The 25,786-nt window shown below is 36.9% G+C and overlaps 1 protein-coding gene, 1 long non-coding RNA gene and 1 pseudogene across 3 annotated transcripts; 2 read left to right on the top strand and 1 right to left on the bottom strand.

Annotated features, from left to right (window-relative positions):
• On the top strand, nt 1-2,211 carry LOC147515938 (tyrosine--tRNA ligase, chloroplastic/mitochondrial-like). Its single transcript, XM_086588677.1, has 2 exons — nt 1-1,692; nt 2,072-2,211. The coding sequence occupies exon 1, from the start codon at nt 37-39 to the stop codon at nt 1,579-1,581; it is 1,545 nt and encodes a 514-aa protein (XP_086444803.1). The 5' UTR covers nt 1-36; the 3' UTR covers nt 1,582-1,692; nt 2,072-2,211.
• LOC147515936 (acetyl-coenzyme A synthetase, chloroplastic/glyoxysomal-like) lies at nt 2,111-25,692 on the top strand (annotated as a pseudogene). Its single transcript, XR_015210844.1, has 13 exons — nt 2,111-2,246; nt 3,025-3,095; nt 4,541-4,642; nt 4,710-4,798; nt 4,957-5,047; nt 18,991-19,067; nt 19,147-19,225; nt 19,360-19,428; nt 19,503-19,686; nt 22,311-22,373; nt 22,494-22,584; nt 24,048-24,146; nt 24,935-25,692. The product of XR_015210844.1 is annotated as an acetyl-coenzyme A synthetase, chloroplastic/glyoxysomal-like (transcript).
• On the bottom strand, nt 7,010-14,209 carry LOC147515937 (uncharacterized). Its single transcript, XR_015210845.1, has 3 exons — nt 13,871-14,209; nt 13,286-13,402; nt 7,010-7,455 (listed from the first exon to the last, which is right to left on the bottom strand). It is a non-coding gene; the product is annotated as an uncharacterized LOC147515937 (long non-coding RNA).
• Nucleotides 25,693-25,786: the final 94 nt, after the last annotated feature.

Below are 25,786 nucleotides of genomic sequence, written 5' to 3'. Positions count from 1 at the left end.
AGTTAACGATATAGCTATGCTTTGAAGCGAAAAAACATGGCAACAATAGCAGCAATGATTGTTTCAAGGACCTTTCTCCACACAAACAACAAGTTCATCCTCTTTCCTTTAATACCCAAACCTCAAATTTGTCTCTTTCATTCCAAAACCACTCTCTTTTCTCAAAAACACCATAAAAAACCAAACTTTTTCACTTCCATAACATGTCTTCAGTCCACTCAAACACACCTTGAAACAGAAAATCAAGAAAAGGGTATTGATAAAAAACAAAATGTTGTAGATATACTTGAAGAAAGAGGACTTCTTGAATCAGTTACAAGTGAGAATCTCAGGTCAGTTTGTACTGGTTCTAGTAAACCTTTGAAAGTGTACTGTGGTTTTGATCCAACAGCTGAAAGTTTACATTTAGGTAATTTACTTGGACTTATTGTTTTATCATGGTTTCAAAGATGTGGTCATAAAGTTGTTGCTTTAATTGGTGGTGCAACAGCTAGAATTGGTGACCCTTCTGGGAAAAGTATAGAGAGACCTGAACTTGATTTTGAAACATTAGAGAAGAATACACTAGGCATTGTGAATATAGTTAGTAAAGTTTTAAGTAGATGGAATCAGAATAAACATTTAAATGTGGGCTCTGTTGGTCTAGGTGATTCTTTTGTGATTATGAATAATTATGATTGGTGGAAGGATATTACATTGTTAGATTTTTTAAAAGAAGTTGGTAGGTTTGCGAGGGTTGGTACGATGATGGGGAAAGAGAGTGTAAAGAAAAGGTTGGAATCAGAACAAGGAATGAGTTATACCGAGTTTACGTATCAGTTATTACAGGGTTATGATTTTCTATATTTGTTTAAGAGTGAGGGGATTAATGTTGAAATAGGGGGAAGTGATCAATGGGGAAATATAACTGCTGGGACTGATTTAATTCGAAAAATTCTTCAAGTAGATGGAGCTTATGGTTTGACATTTCCTCTTTTGTTGAAGAGTGATGGAACCAAGTTTGGAAAATCGGAGGATGGTGCAATTTGGTTGTCACCAGCAATGTTATCACCTTATAAGTTTTATCAGTATTTCTTTTCTGTCCCGGATGTGGACGTAGTGAGGTTCCTCAGGATTCTTACATTTTTGAGCATTGAAGAAATCAGTGTGTTAGAAGAGGAAATGAAAAGGCCTGGATATGTTCCTAATTCAGTCCAAAGGAAGCTTGCCGAAGAAGTTACCCGTTTTGTTCATGGTGAAGAAGGTCTTTTAGAGGCTTTGAAAGCTACTGAAGCACTAAGACCTGGAGCTGAGACAAAGCTGGATTGGAAGACAATTGAGGGTATTGCTGAAGATGTCCCTTCTTGTTCTTTGGTTTATGATCAGGTTTTGAATGCTTCACTTCTGGATCTTTCTGTTTCTACTGGTTTGCTTGACAGTAATTCGGCTGCCCGTCGCTTAGTTAAGCAAGGGGGACTTTACTTGAATAACATCAAGGTTGCTACTGAAGGGAAGACCATAGAGGCAGAAGATATTGTTGACGGAAAAATACTCTTGTTGTCTGCTGGGAAAAAGAATAAGATGGTTGTGAGGATATCTTAATTATCAGTTTTAAACTTTACTAAACATTCCCTTCAAAGGGGACTGGAGAAGAGAAGAAAGAAGGAGCTCTGAATTCTTTTGTATCTATTGCTTGCGTGTTTGTAGAAAGAGGTATTTATATATCAGAAGCTAGGTTACATGGACACGCCATATTTTGAAAAAAATCTGTGTCGGATACGTATCCACGTGTCTGTGTCCGTATCCGTGTTGGACACACACGGACACATATTGTATTTAATTTACCTCGAATTTCTGATTTACCATCTAATTTAATAAATTTATAATTATTAAAAAATTAATTAATTATTCCTATCCGTGTCCCCGTGTCGATCTTCAACTGCTCGCCGTATCCGACACCCCGTATCCGTGTCGGACACCGACACGCGTGCCCGTGTCCATGTAACCTAGATCAGAAGCAATATATAGTCGGACAACAAATCAACGTATTAGATTTCTGACAAGGAGTGATTGCAATTCTTTTGTGCGAAAGGTACCAATCAACACCATTTCAAGGACCACCAATGTAGTCATCATCAAAGTAATCTGAAAATGGAGTTTTACAGCTTAAAAGTAATCCCTGGGAGTTGTTGCCTTGTTTTGTCCGAAGTTGTCACTCTGCTAATGCATCAAGCACTGAAACTGCTGCTGTTTCAAGAGCGTCTCTGGTACAATTTTAAATTATATTGTAGAATCTCTTTTCCCTTTTCTTTTTTCTTTTTTACAAAGATTCATCCTATAATAGTAGTTTTGAAGTTAATTTTAATTTTCATTTAATTGGGGTTGAAATTGAACCTTGCAACAGTTCTTATAATTTTATAAACAATTTCATTCCAAATAGTGCTTTGAACCTCTATGTAAATTTAATTTCTTCTCCTTCCAAAAATATTAGGAATGGTTTTGTATTCCTCTTTGTTTTCTTACAGACCTGTTTTCTCTTGGGCCCTTTTTTCTTCAGATTCATTAAGTACTCTTTTTTTTATTTTTTATTGACGCTCTCTATAATGGAGAACAATCTGCAACTTTGTTTGACTTATGTGAATGTTTTGTTTTGACATTCTTTTTTTACTGGACTAAGTTGGCAAAGGTAGAAAGCAACTGTAGTTTCCCGAAATTTTGACTGGAGAATGAAATTTGTGCAGATTATTAGCTTCACCGTTGTTTAACCATTGTAGCTAGAGAAACCACTATAAGGCATGTTAAGTTAGATCCACTACTCCACTAGTGTCAGTATTTTCTCAGTGTTATTGTTGTTCTTACCATGAGTTGCAAGTGTTTTCCTAAGTAACTACTTACCGATAATATTTCAGTGCCCATCTTGGTTCTCCTGGGTTGTGATTTTATTTTTATTTGTTTATTCGTGAATGTAGTTGCGTGTTTGTTATAATGTCAATATTATATTTATTTATTAACTATCATTCCTCTCCTGTTTTTATCATCTTATAGCTCACATAACTGGCCTAGCACATGATGTGCGCAGACCCTCCTTTTTGATGTTCCATTTTTGCCATGAGAATGTAAGGAACTGGTGAATTTTCCCCCACATCCTCCCAATTTAGTGTTATTGTTGATTTGTTGTTTATGGTGGTGGTGGTGAGGGAATGTTGTGCTCTTGTCAGAGGTCACACAACATTAGGTTTGGATATTGAAGAAATCAATTATAAGCTTGAACTCTCCCTCCTTACTTTCTGACCCCAAAATTGGAAACTTCTTAGCATGAATTGCCCTCCTGCTCGTAAGGAGGACTGGAACATAACTTCTTCAGCCTGTTGCAGTTAGAAGTTATAACTAGCTCTAACTAAATTTACACTTGTGGTGTCTGGGTGTTAAACAAATGAAACTATACATGCTGCGGAAATCAGTTAAGGACTTGGGGATAAGGATTTCATGAATATCATGCAAGAATAGGTGTTTACTAGCCACTAGGAGTGAATTGTGAATATCCCCAGAAAGGTCATTATATTCTTAGTAGGCATAGATAGTCTCAACTCTCAACTGTGAGGTCAGCTAAATCTATATCCTGACTATGATCTTGAGAGCTCAAGTAGGCACTTATTCACTTCGTGATTCTAATGACGGGGTACAGCCAACCCGATTTTCTAACCGATGAGTAGAATCAGTAACGAGTTGATTTTAACAAGAATTCTCCTTCAACAAGATTTAATCAAGCCAAAATCACAATCACGTGATCCATCCACAGGTTAGATGTTGATCTTCTCTATAAATGAATTCCATAAATAAAAGAGAAGAAATAGTGAGAGAATGAGAAGAGGGGTTTGCGAACACTTGATTTGAATTTGGAGTTTTCATAGAAGAATAGAAGGTTGTGTAACTTTTATTTTTGGCGGGTGATAGGAAGAAGGGAGGGCGTAATTGTAAAAGGCGGATAACAAGAATACAGTGGAAAAGGCAAGGGAACATGCATTTGTTAAAGTGGGAAGGGGAGTTTCTGTTTTTGTGAATAGAAGAACCCTAACATCTAAAGCATGTAATCTGGTTTTTGCCTTTTTCGGGCATATCCGAACCCATACCCGAACCAGCCTGACCATGTTCACAGATTATAACTGTTTCCGACCCAAATAAATAATTGGATATCCTTTATCATACCAAACCCGGTGTGTTTGGCTTTCGTTTGGGTCGGGTTGCAGGTCAACCCAACTCGATTCCCTGCCATGGGGCATCCTGCTAGCAATCCTCCTGAATAAAACTGTTGCATGAGGTTAACTATTCATTCAGCTGACACAAACATATGCGACAAGAGAACTTAAGTTCATTGTATGTTGAATTCTGCTGTTGATGATGAGAAGAATAATGTATTGCAGTGCGTAGATGTTTAAATTTTGATCTGCTTCACACAGATAGTAGAGTATGAAAGATGTTAGAGCATCTGTAACTACGCACTAAGTAGTTTTCCTTCGTTGCATTAGATGTTCTCTTTCTCATGCTTAACAATTACTTTCAGGATGCCGTCCCTAAATATCCAATGACATGTGACGTTGAGTGGGTTGATGCAGAGGATCCACTCTTCCTGCTGTGTACTAGTGGAAGCACGGGAAAACCAAAGGTAACCTAACTAGAAGTTCCTCAAAAACTTCTCATAATTTGTTTATGATCGTAATATGGTTACACAGGGTGTTCTGCATACCACTGGGGGGTACATGGTGTATAATGTGACTACATTCAAGTATGCATTTGACTACAAGCCTTCAGATGTATACTGGTAAGCACGATACACGATCATAATAACTCTGTCACTTTTATTGAGCAGAACGCAGGGTTCAGAGGATACTGAGTTGAGATTCAGAAATATCTTCCAGTGATTAGTTTTCACCTAAAGTGAATTTATTAAGAGCTTGTTTGTTGTTTTCCTGACTTCAGGTGTACTGCTGATTGTGGTTGGATTACTGGTCATAGCTATGTTACATATGGTCCACTGCTGAATGGAGCAAGTGTAATCGTTTTTGAAGGGGTAATTTATCCAATTTTTTATTCTTAACACGGGGTACCTTGATCTGTATTTTACAAATAATTTCTATCGGACACACGGAGACCTTACACATAAGATTTCAAACTAGGGTGTCTCTTTAGAAACCTAAAAGACTAAGAGCATAATGCCATAATCTATTAACATATTTACAACTCCATGATATGCCACTTTCATAGACGCGTACACATTCTTATCCTAAATTTTTAATGCTTTGGTAACATCTATGCTTTGACACATGGAAGCTATTGTTGAGGTTCCTGTGACATGCTGTATTAGGGGGTAATATAGTTGCTGCAAGCCTGCAACCATACTTTAGTTTAGGTGGCTTAATTTTGGGTATTGGGCTTAAGACATTTGTCTCTTGTAGTAGTCTTGCTAATGTCTCAAGGTTTACGTAATTATTTCAGTTATATCAATAAATACATTATGTCCAAACAAAAATATATCTTCTTTCTAGTCCAAGTGCAGTCTTTGTTTTCCAGGATATTATATTCTTCACTTACCTCTCACGTGTTGAGGATCATAACAAAAATACTTGATATAGTTTACAACTGTAACATTGTGTCAAACTATAGACAATACCCAGTCAATATCTCTTACAAGAAAGACAAAGCACGTTTGAGATAGAGTAGAATTTGGGAGCAGACACGCAGCACCTCCTTTGGGCCTTTCAAAGCTTGAGGAATGAGGTCAACCTTACACTATCAATGAAGATTCAGCTAGGATATCTCGCTGAAGAACAGTCTTCTTTTCTTATAAAAATTGTGGAATCTGGAGGCTTCGAGAAACAAGAGTCCTCTCCGTTTATTGTTCTTGATGCCTAAGCAATAAAAATCTCTTCTCTTACGCTCAATGAATGCATGAGTTATGATTTAGAAGACTCTCACATACTTCTCTTGTTGAAATCCGGCGGAGTTAGCTATTTTGGTCAAGTGGTTGAGTTTCGGGCAGCAGTGGGATTTGATCAAGAAAATGTTGGATTGTGAGATGTTTTAAATGCATTAAAAATGTACTAAGGTTAATCTCTCCATGAGTCGAACCTAATCTGGGCCAATGATCCCCATCCAGTCTAATATTTGCACATGCCTAGGCACATTACGTTTGACTGATTCTTCTGGTATTCAGTCCTTGCAGTATATTTTCTTCCAACTGGTGTTATGGAGTGTGAATCTTAATGTAGTCTTCACTTTGGTGAAAGATATGGGAGACTTCGAGGATACACCTTTCGGGACACTTGAGTTCGGTTGGGAATCATTGTTTGAGCTGGTGTAATTGTCTTAGTTCAGGACTTCAGGCTGTAGTTGCTTTGGGTAGTCTGTAGTTCTGTTATTTGTTCTTCTTTTCATTCTGATTATTGATAATATATCTCTATTTTACCGATCAAAAGAAAAAGAAAATAAAAAATAACAGACTTCACTTCGGACTCAGAGACTACACTCACTTAGAGCTGTCAACACTATTACACATTAACTGTGTTGGACCTCTTATCCATATCGGGATATACCAAATGTCATTGTCAAGTGGATGTGTTTAAAAAATCAGTGAAATAAATGAAGCCATGTTCTGGTTATGTTGACCATATAACTGGTTGTGTTTAGAAAATCATTGAGATAAAGTGAAGAAGTATTCTCGTTCCATCACCGGCAAACATCCTGGAGGTGACTTTCACTGTGGAAAAGTATATGACTTTCATTGTCGGCACTCTAGACACGTTGTTTTTGAACAACACTCCAAGAGAGACCATCTCTATAGTAGCATTGGATCGATGATATAACCATTTCCAACAGTTTTATACTTCATAACCATTTCATACGCATACTCAAGTGAGTTTAATTATTCCAATTCTATGCATTTCATTTCTCACAAACCAACTCATTATACATACCCTTACACATTCATTAATTCAATACATATCAGAATGAGAATGATGAAAATAAAGGGAGAGAGTCTTCAATTAATAGCATCATCATTTTTTTTTAAAAAAAATAAAAAAAAATCCAGCAGTCTCCTTTGTATTTTCAACATTTCAAAAATCTAAATTCTATCATAACCTGAAAATCAACCTGAAAATCAAACAATACAATTCTCATAGATCAACCATACCAAAATATATATTTATACATAACACAAATTACTTTTAAAACTAAAAGACAACTCATTAAACATTAAAGAAGAATTTGCATAATTTTTTACCTGGGGCTAATTCTAGTAACGAAAGGGAAAAATAAAATAAAATAAATACTCTACGCCCACTTATCGAGTTCCTCATTTCTCTCATTCTCTCTTTTATGCATATTATTCACATCATTCTGCTACCATATGGATAAATGTGTCATAGAGCAAAGACTACAATCATGTCGCTGAAAAATTATGGCAATTTAACTTGGTACCTGCAAACAAACCACATACATATGCTTTTTTTAGACTTGATACATTTAGCATATTGTTTACAAAAGAGATGGTTCTCAAAATAAAATAATCTCTATTCTTATTTTTAAGTATTCACGCTATCATAAAAAAAAAAACTATCATAAAAACTTACATAGCATATATATGGATACAACATATTCTTTAATTTTTAAACTAATAAAAGTAACATTCTTTAATTTATCACTTGCCTTTTCTCATTGGTATCGATGTCTTTAGAGAAAAACTTCTGGGTATACGACATTTGTAGTACAATTTCTTGCATTAGGTGGAAGAAAAACGGATATTCTTTTTGAAGAAGTACATCTGGACATGGCCACATAAAGTTACCCATGACTGAAAACCGGTGTCCTCAAATCAATGCCAACATATTTCATCGACCGGCCTTGCGACTTATTAATTGTCATGGCATAAGCTAGTCGAACAGGAATTGTCGCCTTGATAGTTTGAAAGGCAACTCAATTTGAGGGAGCCGGATATTCTTGGGATGAGTACCGGATTTCCAACTTTCTCTCGGTCAAAATTTTGGCTTGAAGGACTCTACTTGCACATTGAAGCACCATAAGTCGGTCCCATTGCAAAAGGGCATCTTTAGGTGCTATGTTCCCGAAAGCAACATTATAGGGCATCCGTGTTTTAACTTGAGATTGAAAGGTGGTAAGCTAGAAGGGTCGAGGGAATTCGAAACTTCGGTGGGATAGTGAGCCCTACTTGGATTATCAATATCATCTTCGATGATTTTATCTCGGCGACCAAATACTCAAGCATTTCACCAGAAACAAATTCAATTGCAATCTCATTAATTGCACTCACATCATCATTACGGGCGACAAGAATAGTACGATCGGTTAAGAAATTTGGAGACGGTGTGTCCATAACATCCAATTGGGGATAGACAGAGAAGATGAGTTCTTGGATATTGGTACACTTACGTATTCCATTCGGCAATTGTACGCATTTTTTGGGATTCGAACCAATCTAAATGAATCAAAACAAAAAATGAATTCATTAGTTTCTAAAATAGTTCATTTATATATGGAACTAATGGAGAAAAAAACATTCTAATTAGAAGGCATTAGTAGACACCCCTAACAAAAAATCGGCGAATTCGGCATTCTCGGACTCTGCCATTTCAAGCCGCATGTTCTGTACCAAGTGCAAAACTTCTAAATAACTCCAAAGAAAAGAGCGCCGTAGTGATGCACCAACAAATTGCTCTCTCCGCCTAACGGTATAACAAAAGCGGTTTTGTCGAAAATCACCACCAAGAACTGTAGTGATACCACCAAATATCTTTTTGTTTCCACAAATATCTTGAAGTGTTCTATCCACAGCCTCAACACAGTATCTATGTTGCATGGGCACCTCGTCCCAAACAATTAGTTTTGTTTATTTAAATAAGTCAACAAGGTCATAATGTTTAGTGAAGCCGCAAAAAGTGGTATTCATCACATCAATTGGAATTTTAAATGTAGAATGAGCAGTGCGTCCATCAGACAATAACAGAGATACAATTCCTGATAATGCCACCATGATGACAATAAAAGCGCGCGTTTTTGCAATTGTATTATACAAAAAGTTTTCCCTGCACCGGTTGCTCCATTCAAAAGAAAAGTTTGCCCTTTGTCACCAAATCTTGAATCGATCCACGGCCCACGTTAGTAAGCATGAAGTTGTTCGTTAATTAAGACGACTCACATCAACCGCAACTCCTCTTCTCCTATGCCTTCATGTTGAAGTTGGCATTGCTCCCAAATGAGCCTATTGCCAACAATTTTGCTCCAATCCTCTTTTGGCTTTGGCATGGGCGGGAAATTTTCCAATATCTTTCCAGATTCTAAAAGGACTTGTTCCACCAGATATAAGCCGTAATCTGTTATTTGCTCATCAGTTGGATCTGGGATGCCGTGCTTTTGTTTGAAGCCAGTGTCCAAGATCATCACATATACTCGATGCAAATTTGCTCCAAAGTAGATCTGGTCGTAACGGATGACACTCTAAAAGAATTACACAAAACAACTTCCGCAGTTGATATCCAGTTTTCATTATCGCCGCCTCTTCTAGGCATTGTATCCACTCATCATCAGCTTCCAACAGCCCACGGGCAATACATGCTTCTTTGTATGTGTTGTACACGGTATCACCGACTTTATAAAGATATGCAAAAGAGGTAGGCCCTTTTACAACAATAAGTAACAAGCGTAGATAAAACCGCTCCCCGGCATTGGGGCTTGCCAAATACATCCTACCAATTAATGGAAGGTCCCTGAGTCCTAGGAGTCCACTCTTGGGAGTCTTTGTGGAAAACATAGTGTCGTGGAAACTCTTGATAGGTATATGCGCGTGCATCTGGATTTTCAGCACAACGCTTAAAGAAAGCTGTCAGTGTTGAAGTTTGGTCTCTGGCTCGGGCAAGAATTGCATCCATGGGCTCTTTGCTATTGAAAACAACCCTATGCATATCTTCCAAATGAAGCGCCAATCGTTGGACACTTGGAAACTCTTTTTATGCATTGGATTCTGAAATAGATGCCATGCAGCTTCTGTTGGTCCAATGTACCTTGCATCGATATATTGTTGAATCTCATCATTTGTTCCTGCGGCCACCACTGTTGCTTTATCATAGCCTTTGTAGATGTATTTGTTAATATATTTAACAGCTTGACACGATGCACAAACTTCAACATTGATATGACAATCAAACATTTCAGACAGATATGCATTGTAGGGAACAACATCTCCATAATCAACTTTAACCATTTTATTCTTCCTCTTCACAAAATATTTCTTGCCAGTGTCGCGCCTTCGGTAAATGGAGTACCCTTTTTTATCCATAATTGTTTCCTCCACATACTCTTTTGGATAGCTTTTGGTGCATCGACCATTTTCCATACATGAAGCACTCGGACCTCGATCACCACAGGGCCCATGAACCATGCACTTCTTCACTGTTTCAAACAATGCAGGGTGGGTGTCGGGTCCGGGAATTCAAAGACATACAAATTTATCAACTTGGTCACTGTTTCGGATCTTGTCATCATGCGCAAGAAATAAAAGGCAATGCATGTGTGGAAGACCGCGCTTTTGAAATTCAATGGTATAGACATGCAACCACCCGACCGAAGATATCATTCATCAAAATTTCTTTCATAATTGCTTTTCGTTTCAGCTCGAATACCCGTGCAACTATTTCAGGCCAAAGTGTCGAAGTTTGGTGTTCTTTGAGCGCATCTTTAATTTTCTGCCAATTAGGGTTTGCAGTCACCGTAAGAAAAATATCTGGGTGCTTATAGTGCCGGGTGATAGCCATTGAATCCTGAAAAATCTCGTACATGTGCTTTGGACTTCCAACATGCGAGGAAGGCAAAATGAACCGTTGGACAATTTAATCAGGACTTAATCCCTCAAGTGCAACATCTGTCAAGCACTTGTACACATCCGAACGGATGGTGTCTTGATTTAGTCTAATGTATCGCAGCCGGTTCTATTCATATGCAGCCCAAGCATCAACCAAAAATTCATGCAACAATTTACACCCCAGCAAGATAGATGAGTACTCTGTGGGTCGTTCAAACAAACGGTAGGCGTAATACAATAATTGGGTGAGTCTTACATTGCTTGGAGCATTTCTCTTGACATCCCACAACTTCAAATCAGGTGACCAACCCAAATCCCCATAAGGAGACAGAAGAACATAATGCGAAGGCAAATAAGCGGGATGACATTTGCTTATCCATTCCAACTCATGCCCTCATCTCGAGTGAATTACAATATCACGCATAGCATCAACCTTACTCCCATCTCCAGGCAATATCACTGCGATCTCATCAGTTGTTGGAAGATTGTACCTTCGTCTATCCGAACGCGGATCATAGTGTAGATGGACCTGAACATTGTTATTCTCAAAAAAGCATTTTCGCTTAAAACCTCAAATGCTTGCTTATAGATATCACAAAACTTGTGGGTCTGCAGAAGAGTTTCTTGTACAGTTTTCAACACTTCCCTTGACAAATTCGGGTTGCGATTGTGGCGGTGATCTAAAGCAGCTTGGAGATCATAAATATAAAGTTGTGAAAACTTAAGTTCCATCCCCGGATCAGGCAACAATGAACCGATTTGGTACCGCAACTCCCCATGAACAGTGAATGAGGTAGGACCACGTCCATATAACACACGATCGTTAAATTTACAACCAAGACTGGTAAAGGTATTACACACATTGTATTGCCGAATCTGCTCACGGAATAATCTTGCACGTTTATTAGATCCTTTGAATAAAGATTGAAGTGCCGGAGGCAGTGGAGAAAGAAGCGGTAGCTTAACTTTTCCTTGTAAACAACAAGTTCCAAATAAAAGTCGGTTGCGCCTTGATTTTGATAACTGTTCATCTTTCCAATGAAGGGCCGAACAAAATTGACAGAGAACATCAATCTTTCCCAGAAAGTGGCGGCGATTTGGAATAGGAAGCACATGGCCTCTACGAGGATTAAGAATTTCTTCTTCACTTTCATCAAATCCAGTCATATCATGATCACTGCAAAAATAGACCTATGATATATCAAGCTTTACGGTATGTTGAAACTTAACAAAAGAGTGAGAATTTAAGCACTTGACTTACATAGTGTTATCCTCACAACTTTGCATTATGACATCTTCCGTGATAGATGAAGAGGACCCAACTTCGTACGTTGACCTCGTCTTTTTAAAGGAATCTGATATGTAATTACACATAATGTCTTTTTCCCTCCGTCTCTGATTTTGTTATGCTATAGTTCTTTGATCGATATCTTTTTCTCTTCGAAAACGTTGTGCAATAGATCTCTGATTAGGAGGTGCAATAGAACTTTGACTGGAGAGGCACAATAGATAAGAGATTGGGAGGCGCAGTAGATCTTCGATTATGAGAAATAGCAGATAACACATTAGGAGCCGCGGGAGATCGTCGATTATGAGGCACAACAGATAACCTATTAAGAGCCGCAGGAGAGTTTCGATTAGGAGGCACGACAGATAACCTATTAAGAGCCGCGGGAGATTTTCGATTAGAAGGCACAACAGATAACCTATTAAGACCCACATTAGATCTTCGATTAGGAGGTACAACAACAGATAACCTATTCAGAGCCGCATTAGATCTTCGATTAGGAGGCACAACAAATAAAATATTGGGAATCACAGTTGATCTTCGATTAGGAGGCATATATACCAGATTAGGAGACAACATTTTTTCAATGTGGAGGCACATATACCAGATTGGGAGGTTCAATAGGATGACGTGCTATGGAATTGACTGGGTGAGCTAACGATTCCCTTCCTCTCTCTTCCATGCGCTCTTTAACCATGATTGCTTAGGAAGCATCAATTTGCAAAAATTTGGAAACATGCAAAGTTAAATAATCAAAACGGAGCTCTAATCAAAGAGCACGGCGAAGACTTAAAATAGTAAATTGTTGGATACCTAATTAAAAAGCATCGAGATACAGTTATATAATTAAATGCAAATTATTCGAAAGATTAAATTCGACATAAATAGAATGGTATGAAGAAGTTAAGGAAGACATAAAAACTCGAAATAAATAGCAAACTTACGGAATTGAAGAATCTTATCAAATTTAAAATCATGCATCATATTTAAACCGGAATGGAGAAAAAGATGAAATAGAATTTAGCAACGTGAATACGGAGAATCAATTAGAATACACTACAAATCTATACGAAGAATCAATTAGAATACCCTATCAATTAGAATCAAACGAATTTAGAAATTTATGAAATTGAACTGTGAGTAGATACCTCAAGCAAGAAGATGGGTATTGAACTCTGAGAGGAGTGAAGTTGCGGTAGGCGAGAGTGACCTGATTTTTTATCAAAACACCTAAAACTAAAGTTTCTTGGGGTCGAACCCGCGACCTGATGGAAACAAAGGCATGAAAAACCAAGCAGAAGTCATTCTTACAATTAAAATCAGCGCACCACGAATCAAAACAATCACTTAACAAATCACAATATGCAAGCAGTACAATGTATCAACTAACACTAAGAAAAACAATCTCAAGTTAACATATCTCAGATACGGTAGAACATTCTTCTTAATACCAATGCAAAGATCCAAACAAAACAACCAAATAATACAACAATAATTCAAACAAAACACCTAAAGATGTAAAATTTCAACCATTTTCAAATAAATCACATCAAAACACCCAAATCTAACAACGAAATAGCAACCAGCTCATTTTAACCCAACCAATCAAACATTAAACAACAAAAACCAAGCTAAATTACAATCCAATCCAAATTTCCAATATCAAATCAGATCCAAAACCATTAAAAATGATATTCAATAGATAGATACTCAAATAGAGATTGTAATCGTACCTCTAAATTCTTTTGATCCTCAATATGTTAACCTTTTTTCAAGGCAAAGTTTTGAAAACAATGCATGGAAAACAATGTATCGATCCTTTTTCCATCTGCATATATGGAAAACAATGTATTCCCATATATGAGTAGAGTAGCGAAAACTTTGAGGGTGAGGATTTGTGGTGTTGGCTTACTTTCGTCTTTTTTTTGGATAATCTTTGGCTTACTTTCGTTTTTTTTTTTGGATAACCTTTGGCTTACTTTGGTTTTTTTTTTTTTGATAACCTTTGTCTGAGCAGTTTAAATGAGCGAAACTTTAATAAGCTTGAACCCACGACTTGGTGTAAGAGACTTGGTGTAAGAGAAGCAGAAGCCCGTAAAAACCAAGCGGGAGCTGTTTTGTCCCTTTTCAGAAATTAAAATGAAACCCGCATCTCTACCGTTAGATCTGGCTCAAAATGATCCAGACCATCCTTTATTATAATTGTCTTTTAGTGCTTAAAAAAACCCTATTTTATTAGATAGATAGTTGATGGACAGATAGATCCAAATTTAGTAGTGTTGGACAGATAGATGATAGTTGACGGACAGATAGATGTTGAATTGTTTTCTCCTCCTTGATGCACATCACACACCTATTAACAAGGATCTTACCCCTCTTTCTTAGATTATCCAAAGTCAAAGTCCTACCCCAACATAAAGCCCAAACAAAGAATGAAACCTTTCTAGGGAATCTTTTGTTCCATACTTTTTTTACCGGGAAGTTCAGACCACCTAATTGTAGCTCTTGAATCCTCCTCTCTTCGATCAGTTCATACCTAGTCTTTGGAGTGAATGTTTGTACCTTTCCCAGTCACTTCCATGTATCTCTTTCTTCATTTACTTTTTGGTTCGGTAGAAAATTTAAGAATCCATCTATCACCTGCCAAATATCAATTCACACACATACAAGAGAAAGTTACCCTCACACAAACACACTACTTTATTGATCAATCGCCTACTTGGCAAAGGCTTAAAGTTTATTTATAATCTTTGACAACATGGAAAATAAAAAATTAAACTTATAGAAATTCTTAATTAGAAACATACAATTCACAGCAAAAATTTGTTGCCACATACAGTCCTACATTGGGCATTTAAAGCCAAATCTTAGACTTATCAGAAAAAAAAATTCAAATCTTAGTGTATATGATCTAGGTCGCTCCACTCACAACAAATTGGTTTTGAGTTTGGTACCAAAAATATTAGATTTTGGTACCAAAACTGAAATACTGAATTGGCTATGAAATATTGAAATGCCCAACTCAATGAACTAGCTTGCTCCGATTCTCAATTTTAGAGACTCAACTCAATGAACTCAAAACTGATTGGCTATGAGTGGAGCTACCATTGGACACTTTATACTCAGTTGCAAGGCTTTTAATGCCCAACTGAGGACTATCTACTGTATATCTCAACACAGTAACCTGAAACTAAACCTGGACTAAATATGTCAAAAATTTAAATTAAACTTAACTCTAAAAGTTCTTACAAATATAATAATTAGGTTTCTTAGCCCTAGATTGCATCATTCTCCCACGGTTCAAGTAGTTCGTACTCAAACTTGCGTAATGTGTACCTACTGCATCCTCCTCAATGAGTTTCACAAGCTCTCTATCTATTGGAGGTCCTGCATACACTAGCTGATTACAAAGACACAAACACAAATCAGCAAGGTAATCAGCTGGTTTGTTACTTTCCCTGAATACATGTGTAAAAGAACAAAATCTTAAACGTGCTACAATCTTCCCTATATGAGTTACAGTATCTAAACAGTACAATGGAACGGCCGCAACTTTCTTTATCATCTGGATATCCCACATTGAGTCAGGTTCAACCTCAATCTCCAAGTAATTCAAATCCCCACATCTACATACCCAATTTCAATAGCTCTAGGCTCCTGAACCACAACCGACTGTCTTCCTCCTGACCCAGAGAAAGCCTCAAGCACAACTCCATTTCTATCTCTTATTAAACCTCCATGGCCAGCCCCTTGATGATTTAAAGCCCCATCTTCATTCAGTTTAACCCTTGAAGCTTCAGGCGGCTCCCAACAATTCGACTTCTCCTCAGTTTCGACGAAAGCAACTTGTATGCCTAGTTTCTGACATAGACTTCTACACTCATGTCGGCATAGAGTTGATTTGGACTTGGACATAGCCTTTCATATCTCTGATCAATCTTCCCAACACAACCTTGGCAGGCTTCGAACAGTTATTGAATCTTCTTGCATTCCTCTCCCTTGACCAATATCTTCGTGGTTAAGGAGTTGAAATTTCTTATATATCCTTTTCGTTTTAACTTTACCCAAATGACCTCTTCATTTTGCAAGACCTGATTTCAAAGTAGAGAAGATACATGACATTGTTGGGTATTTTGGTCCAAACATAACCAAATACATTATTGCATATATACGATACATTAATTTATACTTGTGTTGCTATTGAGTGTTTTTTTTGTTATTATTCATGAGATGAATAAAGTTCTTATGGTAATATTTAATACCAACAATCTTGCATGTGAGAGTTGCATGTGGGTGATATTATTACTTCTAGTTACCTTAAGATGGTTGACAATTAGGGCGAAGTTGGTTGCTTCACTTTTATGAAAGTCATATATAGGACTGCTATGAGATAGGGTGATGATTTCCTAGTGGCTGGAGTGGGGCTCTATGCCTATTTATTGGTGTAATATATGATTGACATTGAAGTGGATCACAATGTGCATACATTATAAATATACTAGGGAGGAAAGTGGTTACGAACTAACTTTTGTAGATTGTCCTTTAACTTAAAGAATCGTAAAAAAATCAAGTATCTTGATACGTATTTCTTTGAGTCATCAATCAATGATGTTTATAAGTTATATTTGTTCACAACGATTTATGTGGTGATCTTGTGTTTTAAGTTATAAAATTTGATTTAATAACCATCCGACACGTGTCAATATCTCATTAATCTCATCCAACGACCCACAACACTCCTTGGTAAATGACGACCACTACCCTATTTATACCCCTATTTATACGTAGTGACCAAACTACCCCGTTTACATGAAATAACAACCACTAATTAAACAACAATTTTGTTTGAAATAATCAAAGATAACACTTAGGAGGGTGGGGGCACAAGAGTTCAAGAAGTTACAAGTAATAAATATGTGTAACATCAAATAACAATGTGTGCTCATGTTTCTTGAGTTTGGGAGAAGTTAATGGAGAGAGTTAATTTGTGTATGGCCATTTGGGGTATCTTCAATAACACATGACAATAGGGGGCAACCCCAAGTTTGTACATTATGTTTTTTGTTTCATGATTCTCTTCTTGCTACCGGTTTTTCTTATCCCAAACAAAGTGAGGTCTTGGCTTAGGGAAGCTAAAACCCTCTCCAAACACCACCACAAATTCCGTTTTCCTCTTTCCTCAACGAGTGCCTCGTCTCCCCTTTACATTATCAAGTTACCGCTCTCGTCATCTTCTCATTCCTTTCTATTTCTTTGACTTCTTGCTTTACTTGGTTTTTCTATCTATTTAATAAATTTGACCCCAATAATTGTTCTATCAATTTTCTTCTTAATTTTCTGTTTTAGGTCAAATTGTTTAGTTGCTTTATTCAATTTAGGCTTTCATCTTCTTCTTTCGGCTCCCACCTTTTTGCGGTATTCTAGTAATTGTATTAATTACGTTCGCCACACCCCACAATACCTTGAAACACTCACAATTAGGTGATAATTTCGTCCAAAACGTAGCTCTAGCGTTTTATTGCTTTATGAATTTAATTTGGCGAAGAAAGAAAGAGTTGGACTAGTGAGTCCCACTTCTATGAAGCTTAGGATAAAGGGCATGATTCCATCTACAACCAATTAGATTGGGTCGTGTAATTAGTGTTTTGATTCAAGTAGGAATAAGTTCGGGTAGTATGACAATTTTAGGGTGGAAGTGGTAATGGTCCTCATTCATCAAGGTGTTAATGGTGGTTGGACGAGATTAAAGGATATCAAGTTTTTGTTGTGGGTCTTGCTAGGTCAAGGGGTCATTAGAGTAATTCTACGACGAAATGAGTATTGAAGACATTTCAACTGCCTTGCCCAAGAACATGAAGATAACGTGATGGTCACTGTATGACTTTGAAACTGAATTCCAAAGCGTATGACAACCTTGCTCCTGGCAAAGAACACAAATTCACACATGAATTCAATTGAGAAAATCATTGTCCAACACTCGAACTTTATTATTCAGGCAACTCTAACTATGTCCAATAATGTACAACTCAATATATAGCTAAAGAAATTATGAATTTAGAAGTTAGTCTTCTAATTCAAATTTAGAAACTATCATACCTAATAGTCTTCTAATCCAAATTTAGAAGCTATTATAATTTTCGGAATTAAATATAATGCCAAAAATAACCTATGCTAAAAACAAAAAACTAGCACCTAAACGTGATTAGAAATAACACTAATACTACTATATGAAGGATTAGAACCCTAGATGCATCATAAGGGTCAAGGCAAGTTGATTTGGATGGTGGTTCGACTGTGGGGCTTGTAGGGGGCGCAACCTTAGGTTATAAGTGGGGGTGTAGGTATAAAAATCCATAACTTTTTTTGGATGATTTGGATTTTAATTGTCAACTTGATTTGATAAGGTTGGGACTGTGTTGTTGTATTGATTGATTTCTTGTGATTGGTCTATAATCTCGATATCTAGGAGAACTTATGATGTGAATTACAGCGGAATAATAAATTAGTCAACTTAATAACTAGGGTTTCGACCCAAATAAACACTCAACAATAAAAAAAATCCTTCTTAATAAACATTCTCTACATGATGCAAGGAATAAAAAACCCATAGAATCAGGAGGTATATTAACGTTGCTTTCATTAACTTTAAAATACTCTAGTTGCGCTTTATTCGTTGGGCTGACATGTCTAATTAAAATAAACACAAGGAAATAGCGAAAAAGGCCCACTAGATATGCCTTTACATCAACTCATTTGCATTTGGATTGCCAGCTATATCTTCGTGTGAGTCATCAGTCATCACACGAGTTGTAAGAAATGAGGTCTGTTAACTTTATGTTTTTTGTCATTGCAGTATGTTACTCATTATTCACGCAAATCCTTGCGAGTTCTTGGAAGTGTGGGGGAACCTATCAATCCAAGTGCATGGAGGTTTTATGGATTTCTAAGTTCCCTTCATTGCAATATGTCAAAGGCTTTCAAAATTTTAACTCATTGTTTTCTGTACTAGGTGGTATTTCAATGTTATTGGAGATTCAAGATGCCCTATATCAGATACCTGGTGGCAAACTGAGACTGGTGGCTTCATGGTAATTCATTCTTGTCTTTGCTGCTTTGTGCTGAATTCCGCAAGGAACTTTCTCCCGTTACCTTGATAACCTATATATATTTTTGTTACTCCATTATCAGGATTAAAATATTGGTCATCTTTTTACCCTTGCAGATAACTCCTCTGCCTGGCGCTTGGCCGCAGAAACCTGGTTCTGCTACTTTCCCTTTTTTTGGTGTCCTGGTTTGTACTCTGGTAAGTTAGGTATAGAACAAATCTTCCTTGTTTTTGTTCTAATCATGATGGTATGATTGCAGCCTGTCATTGTTGATGAGAAGGGAACTGAAATTGAAGGTGAGTGTAGTGGATAACTGGATATCTATGTGTGAAGAACTCGTGGCCTGGGGCATTTCGTACTCTTTATGGTGATCACGAAAGATATGAAACTACATACTTCAAGCCATTTCCAGGGTACTATTTCAGTGGTGATGGCTGCAGCAGGTAGAGTTCTGTTTTTTCCCCATTCAGAAACAGTAAGGACATACACTATTCTATTTCTCTTCATGCCTATAATGTTTGAAAAATGTCCATCGTCATTGTACATGGATACAGGCAATAGTCTTCTTTGTCCATTTTAGTTTCAGATCATGCGGGGCGATGGAAACAACAGAGAATATCACATTTATTCAAAATACTTTAGTGTCCTGAATGAAAAACGTTAAACCTTCATCCCATTAGGCGGACACAATTGTCTAGCGTATTGTGAAATTCTTGCTAATGCTAGTAGGGTATTGTGAAATTCTAGAAATGAGAAATATTATTATACTTGGATACCATTACATAGGGACTCACTCTCTTTAAATAAGGAGAGAACTCATACTATGACTTCTACCTGGACTAAATCACATATTAGAAGTTATATATCTCAACACTCCCCCTCAAGCTGAAGTATACAGATTATGTATATTTCAGGCTTGCAATTACAATAACCAGTAGATAGCACACCCCCTTGAGCATATACAGAGATATCACATAAAATATCCCTTCCAAATACAAAGATATAAACCTCCAAGCTTCAACCGCTCGAACAAGTACCTGTAACAACATCAACAAACAAAAACAAAGGCTCCATGCACATGTCATGGAGGCTCAAATAAAAAATGCTCCACAATAGAAGCAACTTAAGAATTGGGTGCAACAAACAAATGGAAGAGCTTTGACCAACAAGAGAAAAAAGGCTGAGTTGGATCCACTAATCAATAATAAACACCAATCATAACATCAGGGATGATGTATCCAAGTAAATCATGAACAACTTGGGGAGATGCAACCAAACCAACTAGAGAGAACATCATCCAAATGCCAACTTTTCAGCACATAACAACTGTCATCCATGAGTACCTTATACCAAAACTTCCAACATCACTCTTGATAGATAATGCAGAAACAAATACTTCTAATACTCCCCCTCAAATCTAGAGACATAATACATATACTGTAATTGACTCCATATAGGCATATTGTCGCAGAAAAATAATGACAGCATAAAAAAACAACGAATTACCTCAACAAGAGGTAGTAAAAGTCTATGAAACATTAGAATACTCGGCACCACAACATAAAAGGGAATCAAACCTAGAAAAGCTTAACCATCAATGACAACAACATACGATAAGCTCCTCAATAAAAGGGCTAAAGCAAAAAAAGCCGGTGAAACACTTGAGAACTTGGCACCACGACATAAAAGGGAGTCAAACCCTTACAAACGAAAGTACTTCTCAACCAACCAATAATCATTAGAGTCTTACCAAATTGTACAAGTTGAGAGGAGGGGAAGCTTTGACTCGTAATTCTGAATGAAAAATTGATCAAATCAGCGAAGAGATTGAGAGCTCACCAACAAAACCAAAGGAGTAAATAGTAACCGGTGAACAATAGTAAAAAATTTATCACTGGAATCCGGCCAACAGCCGGTCACCAGAAGCCATCCACCAGTGACCAGAAAACGTTTAAAATGAATGAGATAATTCTATTATTCTGGTGTGAGGTATATAAAGATCGTTACTCTTAAACATTATGAGCATTCAACTTAAAACCAATTGGTGATTCAACTTAAAACCAGTTGGTGATAAGTATAGAGACCCAGGAACATTTATATAATACTACAAGGTTTTCACAAATTGCATGTGCGACTATAACAAACATCTAACACGCCGCCTTGCATATGGCATATTACTTAAGCCTAAAATTTGTACAAACTTGGGTGTCGTGGAGTAAGCGGGTTCTTTGGGTCTGAGACCATCTAAAACACTATGACTGTATGAGGATTCAACTTTAAACTAATTGGTGATAAGTGGAGAGGCCTGAAACAGCTCTACTATACTACAAGGTTTTGCAAATCCCATCTGGTCAACAGTTACAAACCAAGTATGCAATATACAATTGTTGAGCATGTGCATAATGTGACAATAATGCATGCCAATTATGGCAAGACAACTTATGGTTTTACACTTTGCGAACAACTTGGCAATCTGTGATTAAAAGTTTGGAGCCTAGAAGCAGAAAGTACTGCTTTTGAAGACCCTTACTAAAGAGGTCTGCAATCTGATCAATAGATGGATCAAACTGAAATGGGTGAAACAACATGCTTATGAACAAAATGGTAGTCAAGCTAAAATATGTTTGGTGCGAACATAGGCGCGAACGCTTGCTTTCACTGCTGATCTGTGGATGAGGAGACATGGACTGTGGAAGAACACCTGAACAAGCAGGACATGTGTATCGCAGTTACGCAACATAGACTCGTTCTGCGCACTGGAAACCCACTAATATCCCAATTCTGCATCAATAGATGAGGTCATCTTTTGTTTCTTTTGCATAACCAAATAGAAAGTGTGATAGGAAGTTGGCTTCTCCGGTTGAACTCGTGTTTGTGTGAATCTCTCTCTCTCTCTCATTGTTAATTATTTTTTTAGGTTAGAAACATTTTTTTGCCTTTAAAAAGAAATGCAATAGCTTTTGTTTGCAATTGCTATTCTAATTGAAACTCTTAACACTATTTTTATCTATATTATGAAAAGCTTTGTCCTAGAATTTTATGTTAATTCGATGCCCTACTGTCATAGAGACAAGGATGGTTACCATTGGTTCACCGGAAGAGTTGACGATGTTAACACTATTTTTTGTTGGTTAATAAAGTAGGGTTGACATACTTTTATGGAACCATTAAGCAAGTATCAATGTTTTGAGGATAAGATATTTGGATGTAATCTCTACGTATTTAACCTTTTTTTTTTTTATGAATGCAGTGGGCACCGTATTTGCACAGCAGAAGTCGAATCTGCTCTAGTCTCACACCCCAAGTGCGCTGAAGCTGCTGTAGTTGGTGTTGAACATGAAGTAAAATTTTATTTCTCTGTTTGTTACCTCTATTTTATATATCACAATTAAAGAAACTTTGCACACACACTCATTATATGTACTAGTAATTACCCATGGTGGTCGTGCGTATTTAGAAATCCAATTTGTTAAAAAGGAATAATTAAGTAATCATTATTAGAAAATAGTAATTTTCAATATGAGTACTCTCTAATAATATATGACTGTGAGTGCATAAAATAACATCTCAAAATATTTACAGTTCTTTTTCTTTTAACGGGACCCATCTCTTTTTAATAAAAGAAAAATAGGCACACAAATTTGTAATGTACACTTACACATGGTTAATATGTATTAATCTGATGAAAAAGAGTTGGAGATGACTCATAGGTAATCAATGATGGTTGACAAAAAGAGACTAAAAATTGCAACCCGCACGTTGCGTCATCTTATGCTTTGTTATATGAACTCTACCTTATATGAACTCCAAATGAACTCCACCACCAAAAGTGAATTTATAAGATGAATTGATGGCTGATTTTTGGTGAAGATAGTCTTCTCATAATAGAGAATTTCCCTACAAAAAATCAGCCCAAACGAAAATGTTTAACCTTGTCAAAAGTTGTTTTGAAATTTGAAAAATCTGGAGCGTTAGATAATTTTATAACACTATAAGCAAATTTTAATACATCTAGACATCTTTAAATGTGCTGATTTTTTCTAAGGATCATTTATACTGTGGGAAGAACATCTCCACCAAAAATCAGTTTCTAATTCATTGTTTTTCATGGTGGAGTTTTTTTGGAGTTCGTTTAAGTGGAGTTCATATAACGGGCAGGATGCATAAATACATACATCTGCAATGTTGCACATAAGGGTGGAATTTCAGCTGAGCAGCTCGGGCTTGGCTCGAGCTCGTTCATTTAATAAATGAGCCAAACTTGAGTCTATACTATAGCTCGATTAATAAACTAGTAGAGTGAAGCTCGGCTCGATAAGCTCAAATACCATCGTCACAGTGTACACACCAGGAGATATCACCCTTCGTAGAGCTATATAAGTAAATTACTAAGAAAGTGAAACAAATTGAAGATGTATACTAGAATGGAGGGGCTGCTCATCCTCATAAAGCTTGCTGGCTTCTTTTTTAAGGCTGTCCAAGCCGAGCTACTTGGGCTTGGTTCGGGCTCGTTCGTATAATATATGAGCCAAGCTTGAGCCTATATTAAAACTTGTTTAATAAATGAGCCAAATTCCATTGGTCTCTTTTTTACGTGTATCAACAAACCTTTTGTCTCAACATGAAGTAACCTGTTGTTGGATTTTTTTTTGGAAAATGAGCAATCTCCATCTAAATATCATACGATCATGCATTTAGGCACCTCTTCCTGAGTTTGAGCAAAACCCCTCCCCCCTTCCTCTTTGTATCACTCCATGTGACATTGTGACTCTATACTTTTATTTAACTGAAATTTTTCACCCAGGTGAAAGGACAAAGCATTTATGCATTTGTTTATTTGGTGGAAGGTGTTCCTTACAGTGAAGAACTCAGGAAGGAATTCATATTAGCTGTTCGGAAACAGGTTTGGACATAGTCATCTTCTCCTAACTTGTTCCTAACCTTTCATTTATTACAGTTACATTATTCTCAATGTTGTCTAGATCCAAAGTATATATAATCAAAAGCTTATTGAATGTTCACCTGAAAATTATAGAAAACTCTCATGATGGTGGCCCACGTAGGTATAGTGTGCATAAAGAATCCCTATCTGTGAACGCATCCATTCACTTGTCATGTGATTTAACAAAAATGTCTTACACACAATTTACTAAAAATGGACCTGCATGGCTTAATAAAGATTAGATGTACACACATGGATCAAGGGATGATTGTGGAGATGTGCCCACCATGAAGATTGTCCTCACAATATAACTGTTGTATTTGTGTATGTCTAAGAATTTCAAAAGAGTGTATGAGCTTGAACTCAAGAACTAATCTGTACTCTTATTTCACCCCAGCCACCCTATGTATTTGCCTTGAACTGGAAAGTTGTAGGAACACCTGTCTCAAGGTCTTATCAATGGACTCTGGTGAAGCTAACGTAATGCCCTTTCAATCTTTTACCCATATTTCTACATATTAGCGAGTGGTTTCTTCATGTCTTAAAATTTTCATGTCCTTTTCATGTAGTACACATTTACTTTCACTGAAACCAAAATACTGTATGGTATCTTCTATAATGATCCTCACTCATCAGCATATATATAATACACTAATTTCTCAGTCCGAACTCTATATTATTAATGAAATAAAGTATCACTTTGATTTAATCTATTTAGAGCCTCCGTGCTGAACTAACTTTCTGTTCAGATTGGAGCATTTGCTGCTCCGGACAAAATTCATTGGGCACCTGGACTCCCAAAAACAAGGAGTGGTAAAATTATGAGACGGATTCTGAGAAAAATTGCTTCTAGGCAGTTGGGCGAGCTTGGAGATACAAGTACTCTAGCAGATCCAAGTGTGGTTGACGAGCTTATTGCGCTCAGTGATTGCTAAAATTTCTATTTTGATGGATTTCTCTGTTTAAGATCTCTTGGGCTCAAACCGGGTTCTGTGAGTGCTTCTGCGTAATCGGAGGATTCATTTAATCAGCATTGTGCTCCAAGTTGAAAGGGAATTCTGTGTAATGTCGGTGAAGTTGTACTGATTCTTTTTGGGCGTTTACAACATGGAATAAACATGGAATAAAAAAAACATCAAGATGGATAAGATGCCTCATAAAAAAAAAGCATGGAATAAGATGGAATAAAGAAATTAACAATTTCAAGTTTTTGGCAGACTTACGAAGCTAGGAAGATGCCGTTGTCCGTAAAGAAAATAGAGACTTTTGTAAATAAACAAGTACCGTCTATGTGATTATGTAATACCACCATGCACGAGAACTACACCAGGTCTACCAAAGGAAAAGAAGAATTTTGTATAATTTGTGAGTAATGTGCAGTGGCGGACCGGGATTTAGATGAAGGGGAGCTGCCGTGCTGCTACTTCAGAATTTATTTTTATTATTTTTTTGGATGGAAGAAATCAATGTCTAACTTTAAATATAAACAATAAAAAGAAATTCCTAACTTAATTTGAACAGGAGCAATCTCTGCTCCAAAGACACGAATCCAGATACTTTATTTGTTACAAGGTGAAGGAATACGGAAAAAGCTTACATCA

Source organism: Coptis chinensis, chromosome 2, assembly GCF_015680905.1.
Source record: "Coptis chinensis isolate HL-2020 chromosome 2, ASM1568090v1, whole genome shotgun sequence".
Taxonomy (NCBI): domain Eukaryota; kingdom Viridiplantae; phylum Streptophyta; class Magnoliopsida; order Ranunculales; family Ranunculaceae; genus Coptis; species Coptis chinensis.
This window is presented reverse-complemented; position numbering and strand designations above follow the sequence as displayed.